The 19,054-nt window shown below is 39.4% G+C and overlaps 1 protein-coding gene across 2 annotated transcripts in view; it reads left to right on the top strand.

Moving 5' to 3' along the window:
- Nucleotides 1–13,516: 13,516 nt before the first annotated feature.
- Nucleotides 13,517–19,054, top strand: part of FGF12 (fibroblast growth factor 12) — a 503,977-nt gene continuing 498,439 nt past the window's right edge. The window contains exons 1-2 of one of the 2 annotated variants that reach the window (XM_045851677.1): nucleotides 13,517–13,609; nucleotides 13,764–13,906. In XM_045851677.1, the coding sequence (XP_045707633.1) occupies nucleotides 13,894–13,906 (13 nt within the window). In that variant the 5' untranslated portion in view covers nucleotides 13,517–13,609; nucleotides 13,764–13,893. Of the gene's footprint in view, nucleotides 13,610–13,733; nucleotides 13,907–19,054 lie in introns of both variants that reach the window. The other variant, XM_045851679.1, reaches the window with a different exon arrangement.

Below are 19,054 nucleotides of genomic sequence, written 5' to 3'. Positions count from 1 at the left end.
AAAGAAACTTTTGGAAGTAGTAAGTATGTTCATTACCTAGATTTGGTGGTAGTTTCTGGGTTTATGCATATATCCAAACTCATCAAATTACAAATTAAATATGTGAAGTTTTATTGTGTATCAATTATACCTCGGTAAAGCTGTTTTAAAAAAGGATTGGTTAGTGAACAACACCCTAGGCACAGACAGGGGGAAGCTGCTCCTTGGCACTGGAATGGCCACCTTAGGATAGACTGAAGTGGGCAACAGGCGAATGTTATGGGAGAGGGTTCTTGTCAGTCACCACAATAGCCATCTTCACTTCTGTTTCATTGGGTACACAACATTGCAAAACTTTGAAAGTGCTATTTGGAAGCATTTAAAGAATACTCATCACAAACTAAATCCTTGGTCAGAAGTTACTATCATGATTCACCCAGTCTCTCATAGGCCATAGATTTTTTTCCAAGCAACTGGAAATTTGGCCTCTACTCCAATTATAAATTACATTAAAATTCCTGATAAATGAAGGCTTAGAAGAATATGAGAAGGGACCCTCAAAAACCAGAATTATCTTCTGGAGGGTGGGTCCCTTGTAGAACAGGCTTCCCCTGCTATGTGAGTGTTCTAGGAACCCATCTGTATCAGTGTATCAGCTGGCGTTGTTGTGAGAGGCTGCAGTGAATTTTTTTGGAGACTCTTTGAACGTGTTTGCCCATTTCATGATGGATGATTTGTGGGTGTACCTGCCCACACTATCTGAGTGTTTAGCAGGTTTTGATCTAAAACAGCATGACCCCCATGTCCCACCCTCCCTATTCACTGGATCTCTCCCTGAACGACTTTCATTTGTTTCCTCAGATGAAAAAAGTCATCAGATGGAAAGAGTTTGCTAATGTGGAAGAGATGAAATAGAGCAGAAGCACTAAAAGCCATCAAAACTGACAAGTTCAAAAACTGCGTGAGCAGTGGGGAAAACATCTCTATAGGTGTACTGCATCAATGGAGAGTACTTTGAAGGTGACTGAAGTTGAAACATAAGAATAAATACACAATTTTTTATAAATCAATTCCTTTTTTGGGAGGGTCCCCCCTCCTGTGGTTTTCCCAACCACTATCTTAGTGGGGATTTGGTATAAATACCGTGCTTTTGGTAAAATGGCCCTAGAAATTCAATAACCATATGGGTCATTAGTTTTACTTGATAAATAATATTTTGGCTTGAATGAGACCAAAAAAGAAAACTTCCCTATCTTCCTTTTGACTATATTCCTTTGAATCACAGAATAACCTTTCTCCTTAGTTTACGTATAAGTAAATATATAGGTATATTTTTAGAAGTAACTTCCTCTTGTTCTTCACTTTATTGTGAAGATTGCAATAGACTGATTTCAATATTCCTAGTGATTTAGGAATTGGTATATTTACCAAGGTGTATAGTTTACATCCAAGTAATGTATTTACTTTTAAGTATTTCTGTTTCAAATTTCTTCAGAAGTTCATCAAATGAATACATCTATTTGTGCATATGTATAGATCCACTCTTTAAAAAATACCCAGAGCCCCAACCTAGGGGCACCCATAGACGTGCGGAATGTTGCATTGGGCCTGGCCCAGGGATGCAAGGAGAATGGATTCTACAGGGACTCTGCCAGTTATCAGCTTTGTGATGTTGGACAAGTCACATACCTGCTCTGGGCCTCAATTTTTTTCAGGACCGCCCCCCTTCCTGCCTTCAAGTGGTATTTATTATTGTCTGTTAGGTGTGCTGCCCTGTGGTAGATATGGTACCTATGATTCCACGGTGCTTTACCTCACAAAAGTTAAAAAGTCTGCAAGGCAAGACTAAGGTCGCCCAGCAATGTAAGTCATGAAAGAGGAATGATCGGGTTCTGTGCACACCCAGGGTGAGGAGCATCGATCACACAGAAGGAAAGCTCCCTGGAGGGGCTCAACCCTGTGCTGAATTTTGAAAAGGGAGCTATAAAAAAGGGGCACGAAGTCTTCACAGGTGGAGAGAACAGCGCAGATGAATGCACAGATACATGACACAGAGTGATGTCCTTGGGGGAGTGAGGGGAGATGGGTGGTTGGAGAGAAGGATGGGCATGGGCTGAAGTGGGGCGTGGGGCTGGGAATGTCTCGGTGAGAACTCCACTGCTGCTCAGCATAACTACCTTTTGTTTACTGGAATGAAAATGCAAGTTTAGCATATTTGTAGAGTTTAAAGATTGGCAAAAGTACTGTTTTAGAGAGCCTAGGTTTTTACCAAATAGTCACTTCTGGTACATATACCATTTCTCAAATGTAGGCAAGTATTAAAAAGATCTGGGGGCTAACTGAGACCTACTAACAGTGTCAATGGCTGAGGGTATGGAACCAATGATATCCTCCCACGATACAAAATTTTACAGATGGTCACTTAAGTACTCACCGAAGTGCTGTGGTAAACTAGTCCAAATATTAGCATATTCTTGAGAATAATAAGACTTCTGGTACTTGGTATTATTTGTCCTACTTGAGTTCTTCTGAGCATAGACATTCAGGATATTTTTCATTTCTCGGCACAATTTCCTGAGCATTCAGATTAAAATAATTTTTCATGTTTGTTGTAGTGGTAGCTTATTAAAAATTAAACAGAAATAAATTGGAGAAAAAAGTTAAAGTAGAAATTGCAATGGGAGGGAAGCATTGAGGTTCAGTTCACCAATGATTACCAATTCCAAACACACGTGAACTTCAACCACATTTGTTAGCCTTATTTACTTGTACCCTTGTGAAACTTGGGACTAATCATTCACAAACTTGAAGAGCTGTAAGGATTAAATATAATATATATGCAGTGCACAGTACGTAGAGTAAGTGGTATAAATTGTACTATCACTTCTCAGGCTCTGGGCCGAGTGTTCTCTTGACCGTGCCCCCAGGGGAGGGCAGATGGGAAAGGTGAGCCAATGGGACTTCTGGGGGAGCAGCAGCCCTAGAAGAGGTATAGTTGGAAGGGCTTTCTGAAGGTTGTTCTAGAGCTTGTGGAGTTAAGAAGGAGAGATAAAAGCACAGCTGGGAGGTCAAAAGTTGGATCTTGCATCATGCTGATTAAGGAGGTAATTAAATGCAAGTCTGATGGAAAGCTGGTGGCAAGGAGAGAGAACGACTTCAGGATCAAACAGCTGAGTGGATGAGGTCAAAGGATGAAGATGTACATTTGCCTGTGGCCACGATTTGTTTTGTGCAGTCTCAACCAACTGGAAAGTCAAGCTCGTACTTTCAAAGGAGCTGCATTGGAAGGGATAGGTCTTGGGGAAGACATATGTGCAAGACACAGTCTTTGCAGCCAAAGAGCAGAGCCTGATTGATCAAATAAATGTGAAAACAGGAAATGCTAAATCCAAGGGAGAGCATTCCAAGAACTTTAACGAAGGGAAATAAGTGACACTTGGGGGCTCTTCCATTCAGGCAACTCCTCTGCTTCAACACTGTAAAAGCTATCTGAAACAGCCAAGGCCACTGGGGCAGAAGTTAAAATTGGCCCCTCAGATATGGCACCAGGGATACTCTAATGGGAATCCTGAGTGGTATGGCCCCATCTTCAATTCAGTACCTCTTTTCTCTCCATCTTCTCTCCACTCCAGCAGCACCAGACTAGTAGCTGCACCTCAAATTCACTCTGCATCCTACTCCACTGAGAGTTTAATGCTACCTCTTATGCTAGAAGTAGCTTTCTTCTCTTCACTGGAAAGGCTTTTTCATCCTTCAGGGTTTATTGCCCTTCTCCAACTACTAAAGAAATGCGCTGTCTCTCTTGAGCTCCTGAAGCACCACTTTATCCAGAGACTGGTGGTGGAAGATGTCCTACCTACCAAACATATGTCCTTGAGGCACGTGCAAAGGCCAAACATTTAAATCCTGAAAGTAAGTAGTTGGGTTTCTAACTTTTAGCTCATTGGCCAGGTATTTTGGGCAGATAATATATCTTTTTGGAGCCTCAGTTCCTTATCAGTGTCAGTATGGGGATTTAATTAGGTAGTATATACAAAGCACCAGCATGATGTTACAAAAATTAAGATGTTTGTTAAAGTCAGTATATGGAATCCATAATATAAATAAACATAAATATAAACTAGCCAAATATCTTTAAATAGGTCTTATGGGCTACCTTTAACTTGAGAGAGAAGTTTGCTTTCCTACATTGTCACACTTTGATACATTCTCTGATGCTACAAGAACAAGTCATTCTCCTCTCAGTAATTTTATGAGAGTCATAAAGTGGTGACATTTTAATCTTGTTGGATACATGGTCTACAAAGGAAGATGCTTAACTTAGTTTTAAAAATTATTGGATTTTCTCAGTGTTGATATCTCTTCTGAATTCTGATTTTCAGTTTATAATTAAGATGGATGAATTGTATTCATTGTTTTTCAATTTTATTTTGGTTGCATTTATACTCTCCTGGTCCTCCATTCAGGGTCTAGGTGACACCTGTATAACTGCCACCTTTTAAAATAATTAAGAAACAAAACTCAAGTGTAAGAAAGGACCATCCTGTTGGTGACTCTCCCCTTTCCATCAATGCCGCCCCAAAATGTTTGCGTTCTGTACTTCTAAGACATTAGTCTTTTGGCATTCTTATCTGGAGCAAATAATGCTGAGTGTAATAATAGCAAATGATTTGGCATATTCATCAATGTGGAGATGAGTTTACAAATACTCAGTAATGTATCCCACAAGAATACATCATCTTTTTAAATGCGTTTTTCTAACATACTTATGTTCAATTGGGAAAACACCACATTCATTATTAGAAAGGTAGAGAGGCTCTTTGTATTCTGGGAGGATTCTTGATAGATGACTGCTGTGTTTAGCCAGGGAAGCTAACATTTCACTTAAGAGGGGAAATAAAAACTATCTATTCAGGGAGAAAACCAAGAATTGAGTTATTTTAAGTTCCCTGCTTAAAATGAGAAATAACTGGATCTCATTGACAGTCTGAGATGTCTTCCCTTTCAAAGGTGAGTTTAGTTTTTTGAAAAGCCAGAAGTCTCAGGGTGCCAAATCTGGGCTGTAAGAGGGCTGAGTCACCTGGGTGTTTCGATGTTTCACCAAAAAACTGCACGAGACATGATGCATGAGAAGGTGCATTGTTGTGATGAAGCTGCCAATCACCAGTTGCCCCTATCTTCGGCCTTCTGAATCATCTGAATAGTTTCCATGGAGGAATGTTCAAGTTGAATGAAAAATTTGATGCAGATTTGTTGCTCTGCTCATTTAATCATTTTGAATGCAACAACCACAAAGCACACATGCTCACTCAATGGCATCTACCACCCCCAATGACTAGTACAGTGAAGTCATCCCTGTTCATGCTTGTACATTCCAGTTCACTCTCCTTGGCTGCCAAGTTACATCAGTGTTGTGCAAACCATGCTTGTTATGTTAACAATGGCTGGACTTTTTCCCAGACAGACCTTGTATTCAGGAGTTGACCCTAGAAAATAAAAATCCATGGAATATTTGTCACTCATGCATTACTTTGTCCAAATCATTTCTTCTTCTCTTGACTGAGTTACAATGCTGGTTCTGTTTATGGACATTTATGATGCCAAGCAGGGGGTGAAAAAGAAAGAAAAAAGTGAAAAGTTTATGAGAGGAAGGGGCATTGGAGCATGTGAAAAAAAGACCATTTGGGTCAAATTTTTAACTGTTCAGAGGTTGAATGGCATTAATGGGGCCTAGTAGACTGTTTTCACTTCAACCTTGTCTCTGTTTTGTACTCAAGTGCTTTGTACTTCATTAAGATAATAGTTAAAAGAACTGATTTTGAAGTCTAGAACTTCCAAGTTCTTATCCAAGAGTCTTACCCTCCATCGGCCTCATGTTTCTTATCTAACTAAAGGAGCCCTAGTGGTCCTTTGAGCTCTGACATTGGAGCCAAAAGGAAGGTGACATCCTGTGTGATAACCAAGGGCTCTTGTGCTCTCTAATGAGGAGGATGCTGTGGTCCATGTACACAATCTCCCAGTGTTAGGGCTGGAAGGAACTCACAGGTCGTTTTCTCCAATTCTTTCCTTTCAAAGGAAGAAATCAGGATTAAGTCTCAACCCCTTCCCAATATCCTTTTTGTAACAACTAATAATTATTAACTCTTAATACCTTGCCATTCTGCAGAGAAAATAAAAAATGTTTGTTGAATGAATTTGGAAAAGATTGGGTAGACTGCACGAAATGTTTCCCAGTCATAATGTATAGGCCTAAATTTAAGATCAGATGAAAAGCAATAGGTATTTTAAATTGAGACAGACTTTGGGTGACTGAGAGAAGTTGTGGGGACATCAGCAGCATTATGACCTCACTACCTCGGGATCTAGAAATCAGTACACAAGAGAACTTTGTGCGCAGCAGCAGTCTGAGTCTCATCTTTAACTACAACCCTTGTCTTTGCTGTTCTTAACAGCTTGTCCAATAGAGTCATTTCAGTGGGGTAGAATGATTAAAGAGGAAAAAAGACAATGTAAGGCTCTAGAAAATACTTTTTTAAAAGATAACAAATACAAAAATCCATTTGGCTTTTTTTTAGTGAATTGTGGAGTGTCAATATTATCAGCATTTGGTCATGATCCTCCAAGTTCCTGTTAATGATGCTCTTGGGTTCATACACCTATGAGGTCCATTGTGATATTGTGCTCTCTTGATGTTACTTAATTTCATTTGGCTGAAATTACTTGTTATTTTTTCCACTTTTTTAATAGTATGTTTTTTTTGGCATTAGTAATATGGCTAATTGTTTCATTTCTGCATTTGACTTTGCCTGGATAGCTGCAGCCACTAAATGAATAGGAATTTGAATATAAACACAAACAGAAAGATTGTCACCCAGTAAGAACACTGGTACTGAGTGAAATCTTTGCTGTTATTCATCATGCAAGTGTATTCATAATACACTTGAGGCACATCAATCAGGCATCATGTAGGGCACATTATAGAGGCTGTTTCTGGCCACATATTTAGTTAGTATAGTTAGCATTTTTTAGTCTTGCAACAAGAACTTCCCATTGTGTTTACCAAGTGAAATGAATGAAGTTCTGAAATCACAGTTTGCAGTGTAATGCAAATAGGACAAATCCTCCATCCGAAGAATGCACAGTGTGCACACCATTATGGAGAAAGCTGCAAAGAAATGGGCCTTAGCAGGCTTGGCTTCTAATCTTGTTTGTGTCTTGCCACTTGACTTGGGCAAAGTTGCCTTTTCCCCACTCTAAGCTCCAATTAATTTTCACTTTTGTATAATGTTTAAACTAGAAGATTTATGAAGTTTCTTCTAGCTGTGAAACTGCTATGTAAGCACTGTGAGTCCACAGACTACTGGTATACCCCAACACCTAGCCTGGTATCCAGCATATGGCAGATTCTCAATAAATATGTATTAAATGAATTAATGTTGATTTTTTAGAGCTACTTATTCATGAGATACTTTTACCAGAAAAAATATTGAGCATCCATATATTTGAAATTTGGGGCATGGAGAGTACAGGGTGAGCCAATGGCTTTATTGCAAATGTCTACATTCCTCTGAGGCAGCATTGTAATGGTGCACCTTTAGACTAAAAGTTGATGTGCATTTGGTATGCTCTTATCATGGAACTAAAGGATTTAGTTGGTCTTCATAATGATCCCAGCCAAATTCAAGAAGTTACTTTTACATGCCATTTTGCTATTGTTATCCCCAGAGCATAAAGGCGCAATCAGTTGAAAAGTGCTTTCCCCCCAGTATTCTGTTTGGGCTGATTATTTCAACCTGTGTCTACTTGGGACCTAAACATACTGAGACTGGCACACCCCATTTTAAGTAGGCATCGTGCTAGTGTAGCAGATGGCCCTTGAAATTGGCAGTTAATAGTTTATGTATAAATCTTTAATATTGTCAAGTGGACAAAGTCCTTAACAAGAGATGTCACAAATGCTTGTCAGTTGCCTCTAGATGCCTTCCCTCTGCACCATTACCGTGCCTCACCAGTGCAGGTCTCTTTAGACTCGTAAGAGCCTCCAGAGAAACGACTGTTAACTGATGTAGACAGGTGGTCCCTTGGGCAAAATACACCCAGATGACCTGTATCCTCTTTTGCCATCTCCTGTATTTTATATATTGTTCCTTACCTACATTGTGTACCTGCAACCTGAACCAATTCTATTGAAACTTTATCACGTCATTTTCTTCTTAGGAAGACTATTATTTCACCATCACTCAAGGAATAAAAACCTCATGCATAGTGTATAATCAAGATAAGTTCCTTTCTGAGAGACATGATCTAATCTCAAGCAGGGGTGTCTAACCTGTGGCCCACAGCCTGCATGCAGCCCAGGATGGCTATGAATGAAACTCAACACAACATCATAAATTTACATAACACATATGATTTTTTTTGTGATTGTGCATTGCAATGTATTTAATGTGTGGCCCATGACAACCCTCCTTCTTCCAGGGTGGCCCAGAGACGCCAAAGGGTTGGACACCCCTGCATTGTCACTCTCATGGGGCTTTGCCACATTGACTCATCACTTGTTTTCCTTTGAAATTTTTGTCATCTAGTTTGTTCTTTCTTCTTCTGTAATTAATTTCTTCCAACCTCCTAGACTCATTGTGAAGGCATGGTCCACCTATTAGTCTGCCTGAGAGATGCTTGAACCAAGGCCTGATAATTTATGTTTTTTTCCCCAAGAGTAAACAATGAAGATATTTGTTAACCCCCTCTTGATAATCCCGTTGCCTCTTACAGGTCATTTATGCCCTTGTTTATGTCATCAGGATTGCTGACTGATGCCAAGTGAACTGGTTTTGTGGCCATGGAAAAAGCTTTATTTCATTAAACTCACTCAGCAGGTGTTATATGAAACCTCCTAAGTTCCACACACTGTTCTAGATGCTGGAGTTACAACAGTGAACAAATGGACACAGTCTTTGTCCTTGTGGAGCTTTCATTCTGTGACGGCTTGGGACTGACACCCTCAGTAGAGACTGTGAGCTGATCACCTGTTCTGTCCTACAGTGAATTCTCGTTTGTGGTGGTGAGCTGATCTCACTGTCATCATCAAAAACAGTTCTAAATGGTCAACTGTTATTTTCCTTACAATAGATTATGCAATTATAAATGATGAATAGGAAGAAAATAATTGGACACAAAGAAAAGGTCGCAAATTCCTCTCAATTTATAATTAGCTCTTCTGGAAGAACAGAGGGAATATATGGAAAAAATCTCTGTGGGCTTGAAATTGATTTGATATATTATGGAGTCTCTTTAAATTGTTAATTATAATTTAACACATTGCTGTGAATTACTCCCACTCATTTTTATTGTTTCTGTACCTTCTGGTAGGAACCAATGCTAGAGACTCTGAATATGCACACATAGACAATCAATTACACGGGTTACTCACAATTAGGCTGGAGGGTCAGTGCAGGTGGTGCTCCTCTGATTCATCTGTGTAGTATATATAATATGGTCGTGCAATTAGTTGTCCAAACTAGGATAGTTTCTGATCATGAAGGGCATACACCAAATTCAAGGGACTTAGTTGCACCTAATTTTGGCATTCTGAAATAGCAAATTACCAGGCTACTAATCTATTTCCTTTTTTTTAAGGTCATCATCAAGCAAATTCATCAAAATTAGGTCAAATTATTTCTTATTGACACTTTCTGTTTTTCCCTTAATCCTTACTCGAGGACATGATTATTGATCCTAGAACGAGAGAAAGGGAGAGAGGGAGAGAGAGAGAAGAGAAGAGAGAAACGCCAGTCAGTTGCCTTCAGTATGCACCGCCACCAGGGACCACTCCCAAAACCCAGGTGTGTGCCCTGACTAGGAGTAGAAACTGCAACCCTTTGGTGCACAGGACAATGCTCCAACCAACTGAGCCACCCTGTCAGGGCTCTTACTCACACTTTTATAAAGCAATTCTGCCCTTAAATCCTCTCCCACTTTGGTGGTAGAGGGGGTGGGGGTGTAGACCCCTATCTTTTTTAACAGGGAGAAGACCTTGAAGGCTTCCAGCCTCTGATTTTTAAAACCTACCTACAGGCTGGCTCACTGCCTGTCATCTTCTGTGCTCCCAATCCAACTGCGATTGTCTCTGTTTTACACTTTATTATATCTTTTAAAATTATTTATGTTCCTATCATCTTTAGTAAGCTTTATGCCTCTGTAGGGCAGAGGTCATATTTTATTTATACTTTAACCTCTCTGTGCCTCTGGTTGCTCATCTTTACAATACAGGTAACAGTACTAACCACATAGAATTTTATGAAAATCAAATTAATTAAAACATTTGGAATTCTTATAATAGTGCCTGGTACTTCTGGCACATAATAAACTGTTAGTAGTGTTAGCTCAATATTATTATCATCATTATTTGTTATCATAGTACCTAAAATCAATGTCATATACACTATATATATATATATATATATATATATATATATATATACACACTAAATATTAGTAACTCATCAAATATTTATTATTGTTTTCTGTATTCAAGATACTCTATCCACTACAAAGATGATCCAGGAACACATTTTTAGTAAGGATGGGGAACAGGAATGAGATATGCATATAAGTAATTATAATAAAAAATAAAAAGTAATAGGTGATGTAAGAGAAGTAAAGATACAGCAATATTGTTATTTTTTAATAGAGAATATTTTCAGATGGAAAGAATTAGGGAAGACTGTAGAAGTGAGATGGAATTTTAGTTGAATCTTGAGGAAAGGACAAGATTCAGATATATGGACTTTTTTGTTAGGGGTGAAGACATTCCAAGGATGACTATGTAAGTAAACTACGGAAGAGGAAAATCTTGTAGCTTGCTTAGGATGATGACAAGTATTTTCTAGGAGTTAAGCTTGGAGAAAACTTGAGAGATAGCCTGGAACCAGATAATGAAAAGATCTTGAATGTCAGACCACAGATTTTGTATTACATTTGATTTACTTTCTATTTAATAAAGCATCTGGGTTTTTAAAATTATGAATAAAATCATGAAAATTCATGAACTAGGAGGCTCTCCCTGTTCTTGTTCATTTATCTTGTAGATAATGGGGAGGTGGTTACTTATGGTTACATAAGAAACCATCCTAGAATAGATGCATTGCCTCTGCCTGTGAGGCAGGACCCTCAGTTTCTTTTTTTTAAGGTCATCATCAAGCAAATTCATCAAAATTAGGTCAAATTATTTCTTATTGACACTTTCTGTTTTTCCCTTAGTCCTTACCCGAGGACATGATTATTGATCCTAGAACGAGAGAAAGGGAGAGAGGGAGAGAGAGAGAAGAGAAGAGAGAACCCTGATCCGGGTTCTGCCGGTTCTCCCCTATGGGACTCTTTTCAAGTCTGTACCCTCCCTGCCTCTTTATCTGTAAAAGAGTAAATATTAGGGTGTATGTAGATGGCCTCTAAAGGTATCTCTTTCTAAAACTTTTATGGAGGAAAGAGGATATAATAGAATATAGTGTTAGGAGCAGAAGTTATTTATCCCAAAGAAATGGAGTACTGTTTTTTTTTTTTTTTGAGTAGTCAGGCTTAGAAGTTGCTTTATTGTACTTATTTGTTAAGCAAACTATATTTTCACATTATTGAAAAATAAGATAAGGAAAGAGAACATATAAAACCACTGAAAATACTGTCTCTAAGAGATCTGCACACATTCTGCTCTGATGGTTTTTATCCATTGCCCCTTTCTGGGTCTGATGGTGGCACCTGCCCGGTCCCCTTTTTTTCCTGTTCTCCCCTTCCTCACCTCTTGGTTGATGAATTCTCTCATGTGTGTTTTTGTGTATATTTCTCTTTCTAACCACTCACCTCTCTGTTTGTTATTTCTCTGACCATCTGTCTCTTCATCCACCTGCCAGATGTATATTCATCATAATATTTTACAAGATTGTGAGAGTGAGAATAAAAGTATCAGAAAAACTTCATTAAGAGTAAGTTTAAGGAAATAATAGACTGTTGTTCTTAAGGAACAACTCTACTCTCACCCTTAGCCTACTTCCTAAACCTATCCAAATTTAAAGAAATCCTGAGGTTTTCCAATGATTTTCTTGGGCGTGCAATTGGAGAGCCCAAAAGTTAGCAGCCCTCAGGTTGCAGCCTCTGTAATCCCCCACCCACTCCAGTGCTTTAATTCCTCAGTGTTGCCTGGAGGTAGGCTTTGCTGAGCCACAGCAGTTCTTCAGCAGGAGTCCCCCACTAATAAGTGTCCCAGTCTGGCTGAACCATCATGATTAATATTTGTAATCAAGGTCTTCAGGCATTACAAAATTCCAAGATGCCTTCTGAATCACCAGAATATTCAATTATAATCGGCCTCAAGTTTCTTGTTGGGAGTACATTTTATTGTACTTAAATGTTTTGAAAATTGGGATTAGAACTTTACTATGGCAGGTTCTTTGTGTAACCTGCAGTGTGTGATTAATCCAATTAATCTGCACACCTCTCTCCTTGGCCATTCCAGATAACGTAGTTTTCTAGATTTGTTGTTATGCCTGAGAATAAAACTATTATTCTCGAGGAGAGAATATTTCCTTAGGAGAATTTTGACTACTGAAAGAATAAAAGATGATAAACACACATTGCCCATTAAACATTTTGCAGATAAATTAAATACACTACGGGCTTTAAAAATATTCTCTTATGAAAATGGTACTTCACAGAATTTTTGGTTTTATGTCTTTCCCTAGAGCCTTATACACAAGAAAACACTCTTCTTCTCCATCTTCATAAAACGCTCATGTATACAGTTTTAAAGAACTTAACATCAATAAGCTGTCTCCCCACTTTTGGAGACTCTACGTCTTGGTAGAATATTGGAAAAAGATTAAAAAGAGGACCCCAAAATGTCCTCAGTGACGGTGTTTGGAGAACTTTCCAAGCCTTGGAGCCTAGTCATTGAAGTTTTGTGGTAGAGGCAATGGGAATCTCAGGAAGGCAAGGAAATTCAAGTCTGAGCAGCAAAGAAGTGGGAGAATATTGACCTTGGATAGCTCCAGAACTACTCCTATCCCATCCCCGAAAAACACAACAAATACGGGAATGCAGAAAGACACATGAAGCCAGTTGGGGAAGTGGGTCCTCGAGGGGGAATCGTATATCTGGAAAGTTACTGCAGTAGCAAGGAGAGAAACCTAAATTATGACCCTTAAATAAGACTCGTAAATCTCCTTCTCTCCCTTCCCTCACTTCTGCCTTAGGAATAAAACTGTACCCAGCTCCGGGACCATGGTTTCCTTTAAGGCTTCTGAAATCCACACTGGGAAATTGTATGGGACTAAAAGCACAATCTCAATCCAATCCATTTTCTGGTTCGCAAAAGAAAATCCAGTCCGGCGTTTATTTTTAGCAGCGCTTCCCTGTGACCAAACGCTACCGCTCCTCAGCCAGGATAACAGGGGACCGTATTGGGGAGAGAAACGAAGGGGGCGGGGAGCAGGAGGCGGTGAAAAGGGGAGGAGGACGTCCTGCGCATGCGTGCCAGTGCCCAGGCAAATCGTACATCCAGAGAGCAAAGTGGGATGATCTGTCACTACACCTGCAGCACCAAGATCCGAGGACAGCTCCTGCTTGCCGCTCTCAAACCCAGGTAAAAAAAAAATCTGAGCGGGCACTGTGCATGCATTTCAATGCCAGATGTGCTTCGCAATATATCCCCCATTGAGGCAATCTGGTGCTGCTGCTGCTAACTGTCCTTTGGTGGCTGATTGCAGCTTCAAGGTTTAAGAAATCCCATCTTTCAGGAAGCCTGAGGGGAAGGAAGGAAGTACGGGCGAAATCATCACATTGGCTTCCCAGATTTGGGAATCTGAAGCGGGCCCACATCTTCCGTCCAACTTCCACTGAACTTCCCAGCACTTGAAAGGGACCGAAATGGAGAGCAAAGGTATGTAGCTGTCCCCATCAGGGGACTTCCCGCTGCATGCGCGTGTGGCCAGGGCAGTCCTCAGCGAGGGGACTGCAGTGCTTGGGGAGCGAGCATCGTATTAGGTCGATAGGAGGAGATGCTATGTCCGTTGCAGCACCCGGGAATCCTGGCAGGAGGGCCACTTCTTTTTTAACTCCCTCAGCTTGAAGACACTGTTTAATACTCCATCAGTTGCTTAGTGAAGTGTGATGAGTTGTTTTTATTTATTTTTTCTTTCTTGGGTGGGGGAGAGTCCATAGATGGTGGGGGAGGAGAGATGTGTTGATAAAACAATTTCTCTTCTGTGGAATGGATGGGTTCAAATAAATAAAACTCATTTGCTTTAGGATTGCTGACAGTCATGTTTGTGTCCGATATCCAATAATGCATTGCTATGAAAAATGTTTGGATACCTCCACCCCCACCCCACAAAGATGGTATTTCTGGGTGTGTATGATCACATCCTACTGCATTTTCAATATATATCAGCAGAGAAATTGGGTCTATTTGAAATGGTGTGCGTTAGAACTGACCTCCAAGAAGAACAGTGTATCAGGAGTACTGCTTCACTCCCAAGCATGATGCATTTACTAGTTGTGGACATGTATATATTAATATTCTCCTCCTAAGCAATTCTGCATGGTGTACACATACTAACTGGGAAATGAACTGTGAAATTCAACTTCTGAAGGCATATTTAATACACATTAAGCAAAACGGTTGTTAAAATTGTAAGGTTGGATATCCTTTGAGTTTAACTCCGTAGATGCAGGTCTCCTCTTCCTCCCCTGCCGCCTCCTTAAAACGCCCACCTGGTTGCAAGAGCCTTGAGCGATGTAGTCAGATGCCCAGTAGGAATATTGGATGTACTTAATTTTGGTAAAATAAGAAGAAATGATGTCAACTTTTATGAAACTATATTCATTACCCAGCACTTGAGAAGCTATATTTGAAACAAGGTTTTATTTTTAAACCAGGAATGTCAGTCATTGTGCTAATGTGCTCTGGATCAGGGAATGGTGGTGGGTTACCTATTTCTGGGCTGATTAATAAAGCTAGCGTATTGAATGGTAGCTGGTATATTTTCTAAGTATTTTAAGTGTTTTAAGTATTTAATTAGTAGAGTTAACTATTTGAACCTAGGTAAGCATTTACAGACAGTATGAAAAGAACTGAATTGACATGGATTCAGACTAAATGGCAATTTTCAGTTTAGGCAAATTATTCTTATGATTCACTGATGGGCATTTCCATGACTAACAGCAATGTACGTGGGGAAATCTTTGTCTATAAATATAATGAGGCATATATTTATTAACTGTATTGTGGAATCCATTTAAAAATGAGAAACTTCTTAACTCATAGAGGTCTTCCAGTTAAGTATTTCTAGAACATAAAATTAATGATAGAGTATCATTCTACTATAAAACAGTTTTTTTGTGTGCTTAGATGACATCTGCTATTTGGTTATTAACTTTTTTTTGGCAAGGATTCTTGGTAACATTTTGGCCTCCAATTTATGTACTAATTTCTGATCCATCATAAAGGGGATGTATATCTTAGTAATAAATTTTTATTTCCCTTCCTTGCCCAGGAAATATATTACATGTCACTCCAAGTTCCAGGTAGTTTATATCTCAATTTGATAGCAGCAGAGTTCTAGATATTCTGCTGGTCTTGGGAGTTTGGAAGGGAAAAAGAATCTGAGAAATATGTCGGAGGAGGATCAGGCCAGAACTTCTTTGCTGTCCAGATAACAGTGATATTGACAGGAACCGCAGCACTGACTGAAAGGCCATGAAGAATTTTGCCCCAAGCCAATATTGTGGTAATTTTGCAGAAGTACCTTAATTGCCTGATGTATAAGACTTGATGAAAGTCTTTATGCAAGTTAGTTCTCAGACTTCTTTTACAGAGCTGAATTAGCCAGGTAGTGATCTCAGAAAGAATGGCTAATTTTTGACATTCTGGACTTATTTCCCAAGTTGGTGCAAACGGCACAGCTAAAAGTTGTAGCTAACTTAAAATTTTTACTATAGAAGAAATACAGAGTATATTAAGAGGTGTGTATCTGTATCTTATTCAAACTGGCACATTTTTCAGACTTTATGCTCCTGTGTACAAAAAGTTCTTTCCCCAACAGATTCAAATCTATTTCTAGGAAAACATTCCCAAATGTAACTACATATAATCATTTTTTTCTACTGGAAACTCTTTTAAGATAGATTCAAAGAGTATTATGGCATAAGCCAAGTGAGGGTTCAAGAATTTTTCACCCCCCCCAAAATCTGATGGCCCAATTAATCTTGAACCCTGTCACCAGCATTTGACAACCTTCACGTTACCTCCAGCATTTGAAAACCTTTCTCAGAGCGTTTGTCCAGAGTCTCCAGCAAGTTGATCTTCAGTTATTCACAAATAAGGTCAATTTTCTTTTGCCTCCTTATTTATTGCTTTGCATCACTTCCTGTCATCCAGCATAAAAAAGAGAGGAAAATAAATCAATTGACCTAGCAATCAAGTTACCATCTAATTTTAGTGATCTTTATGGACCAGGGTAATTAATATTGCTTCACAAATTTGGGGTAGTTGGTACACAGTCTGAACAGCTTTGGCAGAATTTGGGCCTTGCAGTGGTTCACGAACTTTGTTGCCCACTAGAATCATCTGGAATGCATTCTGACTATCTTCATGCCCAGGTTACACCTCATACCAATTGCCTCAGAATGTTGGGGTGGAAGAGATGTAGGTAGTTTTAAAAGATTTTTATTTACTTATTTTTAGAAAGAGGGGAATGGGGGGAGAAAGAGAGGGAGAGAAACATCAATGTGTGGTTGCTTCTTGCGCCCTCTACTGGGGACCTGGCCTGCAACCCTGGCATGTGCCCTGACTGGGAATTGAACCAGTGACCCTTTGGTTTGCAGGCCGGCACTGAGTCCACTAAGCCACACCAATGGGGGTGGTATAGGTAGTTTTAAAAGATCCCAGATTCAGCAATGTTTGGGAACCACTGATTTAGGCTCTTGATAATCAAAATGTTGTTTGAAAGCTAGCTTTTTCAAATGCAGAATCTTGTTCTTATACTCCAGGACTACTGAGTCAGAATCTTAATTTAGCAAAATTCCCAGGTAATTTGTACACACATTAAAGTTTGAGAAGCATTGATGTAGAGTGAGGAAAAAGATTTGTTCTATCTATCTATGTATCTATCTATCAGTCATCACCTATCAATCATTTCTCTCTTTCTCCTCTTTTTTCCCTCTCCTGACTACTTATTACAGTTTTGGGTTTTTTTTTGATCCAGCTGTGTTCTCATCATCAGGCTGGCATATTAGAAACACCCGTAGAGCTTTTGAAGTGTAAAGATGCTCAAACCACATTTCTAGACATCCTAGTTTAGTTGGTTCTGGAGTGGAGCCTGGGCATCAGTATTTTGAGAAAAGCTCCCCAGCTGATGCTAATGGAGAGCTAGAGTTAACCACTGGTCTAGGCCCTTGCTGCTCAAGGCGTGCTCCACAGACCACATTGAGAGTAGCATTGAAGCAGCATTAACACGACTTGGGAACTTGTTAGACATGCAGAGTCTCAGGCCCCACCCTGCAGTTGCTGAATCAAAACTGCAGTTCAGCAAGATACACTGGTCATTTATATACACACTGCAATTTAAGAAGCACTGGTCTAGATCTTGGGGAACTGATTATATCTGAGAATGACATCATTTCAGGCACCTCAGTAGAGATTTGATAGAATCTAACTAATCAATATGGAAGCTCCTGGATATTTATTTATGATATAGATCTTCTTGTTGCTTTTGGACAGAATGGAAATGATAGAAAAAAATAGACTGCCCCATGGTTAGATTAGAAAACAAACTCACTTATTAAAATATTTTTATTGAATTTCTTGGGGTAACACTGGTTAATAAAATTATGTAGTATTCAAACCCACTTTTAAATGGCCTCTCTGCTCTTCTTCAAGCCGTTTACTTTAAACCCCTGATTATCTTTGAACACTTATTTTCTAGGTCCCCTTCGAGCTCCTGACAGTGTCCTGACAGGCACCCTTGCATGTCAGGTGATGCGACAGGAGGCTTCCTAATCAAGGCGCATTTAACAGAGTGGATATAGCTTTGCCCTGTGCCCATTGCCATGTGTCTCTGTTCAGTTCTCCTGAGATTCGTCTGAGTGGCCCTCACTCCATAAAGTCTCCCCTGACCTCCCCACATCTAATCCATATTTTATTGGCATACTTGATATGACCTATGTACTGATTTGTCCCTTATATACTCCATTTCTTACAATCAACGTTATGATTTTTGTGCTCCTTATTTTAACAAATGTTTATTGAGCACCTGCTATATTCCCAGTGTGCTTAGTTCAGAGAACAGAAAACTGAGATGTAATCTCTGATCTTAAAGATTTCACTCTCATATCTCCACTAATAGATTGACTGTATTGTGTGAATAACATTCTTGCAGCTACCCATGAGCCTGCCTCAGATAAAACATTTTCATGTACCTTTGTAAATGGGTACTCTAGGGGCTTGGATTGAACAGCTTTCATTAGTTTACTATGCCATGTTTGTGTAGCAGGAGATTGTAAATTAGGAGAGAGAAGATAAGTTTGGCTGGCAGGAGAGCTACAGAAACATCGATTTGATTCCAGAGCGCAGAAGTCAGTAACGCGACCAGCTTTCTCTACAGAGAACTGCATATGTGTTCCCAATGAAGATTCAACCCTGTTCTGGGTTTCACACCATCCACTGGAGTCCAGCCAGGGCCATCAGCTAACACATTTAATGTATAGAAAAGTAATTTCTCTGAAATCTGGTCGGTTTACCCTACGGGAGAGAAAGAACATGTCTATGTAGTACTCATTTAAGGAACTGGGAAGTGATTTTAAGAAAAACTACTTTGTGGTTAAAAACAACAACCAAAACGCAGAGTTGATCATGGTGGTATAAGTATAATATAATGCAGTAAAATAGAATAGGCATTGGACATAGGAGATCCCTGTTCTTACCCCAGCTTTAACGGCGTTACACCGTTTAGACAAATCATTCTAACTCTCTGAATCTCAAGATTCTTAAATATTACAGGAAGCTCATTTTATTTAATTCAGTATATTT

The sequence above is a fragment of the Phyllostomus hastatus genome, unplaced genomic scaffold, assembly GCF_019186645.2.
Source record: "Phyllostomus hastatus isolate PE091 unplaced genomic scaffold, TTU_PhHast_1.1 phas_contig_86, whole genome shotgun sequence".
NCBI classification, from domain to species: domain Eukaryota; kingdom Metazoa; phylum Chordata; class Mammalia; order Chiroptera; family Phyllostomidae; genus Phyllostomus; species Phyllostomus hastatus.
This window is presented reverse-complemented; position numbering and strand designations above follow the sequence as displayed.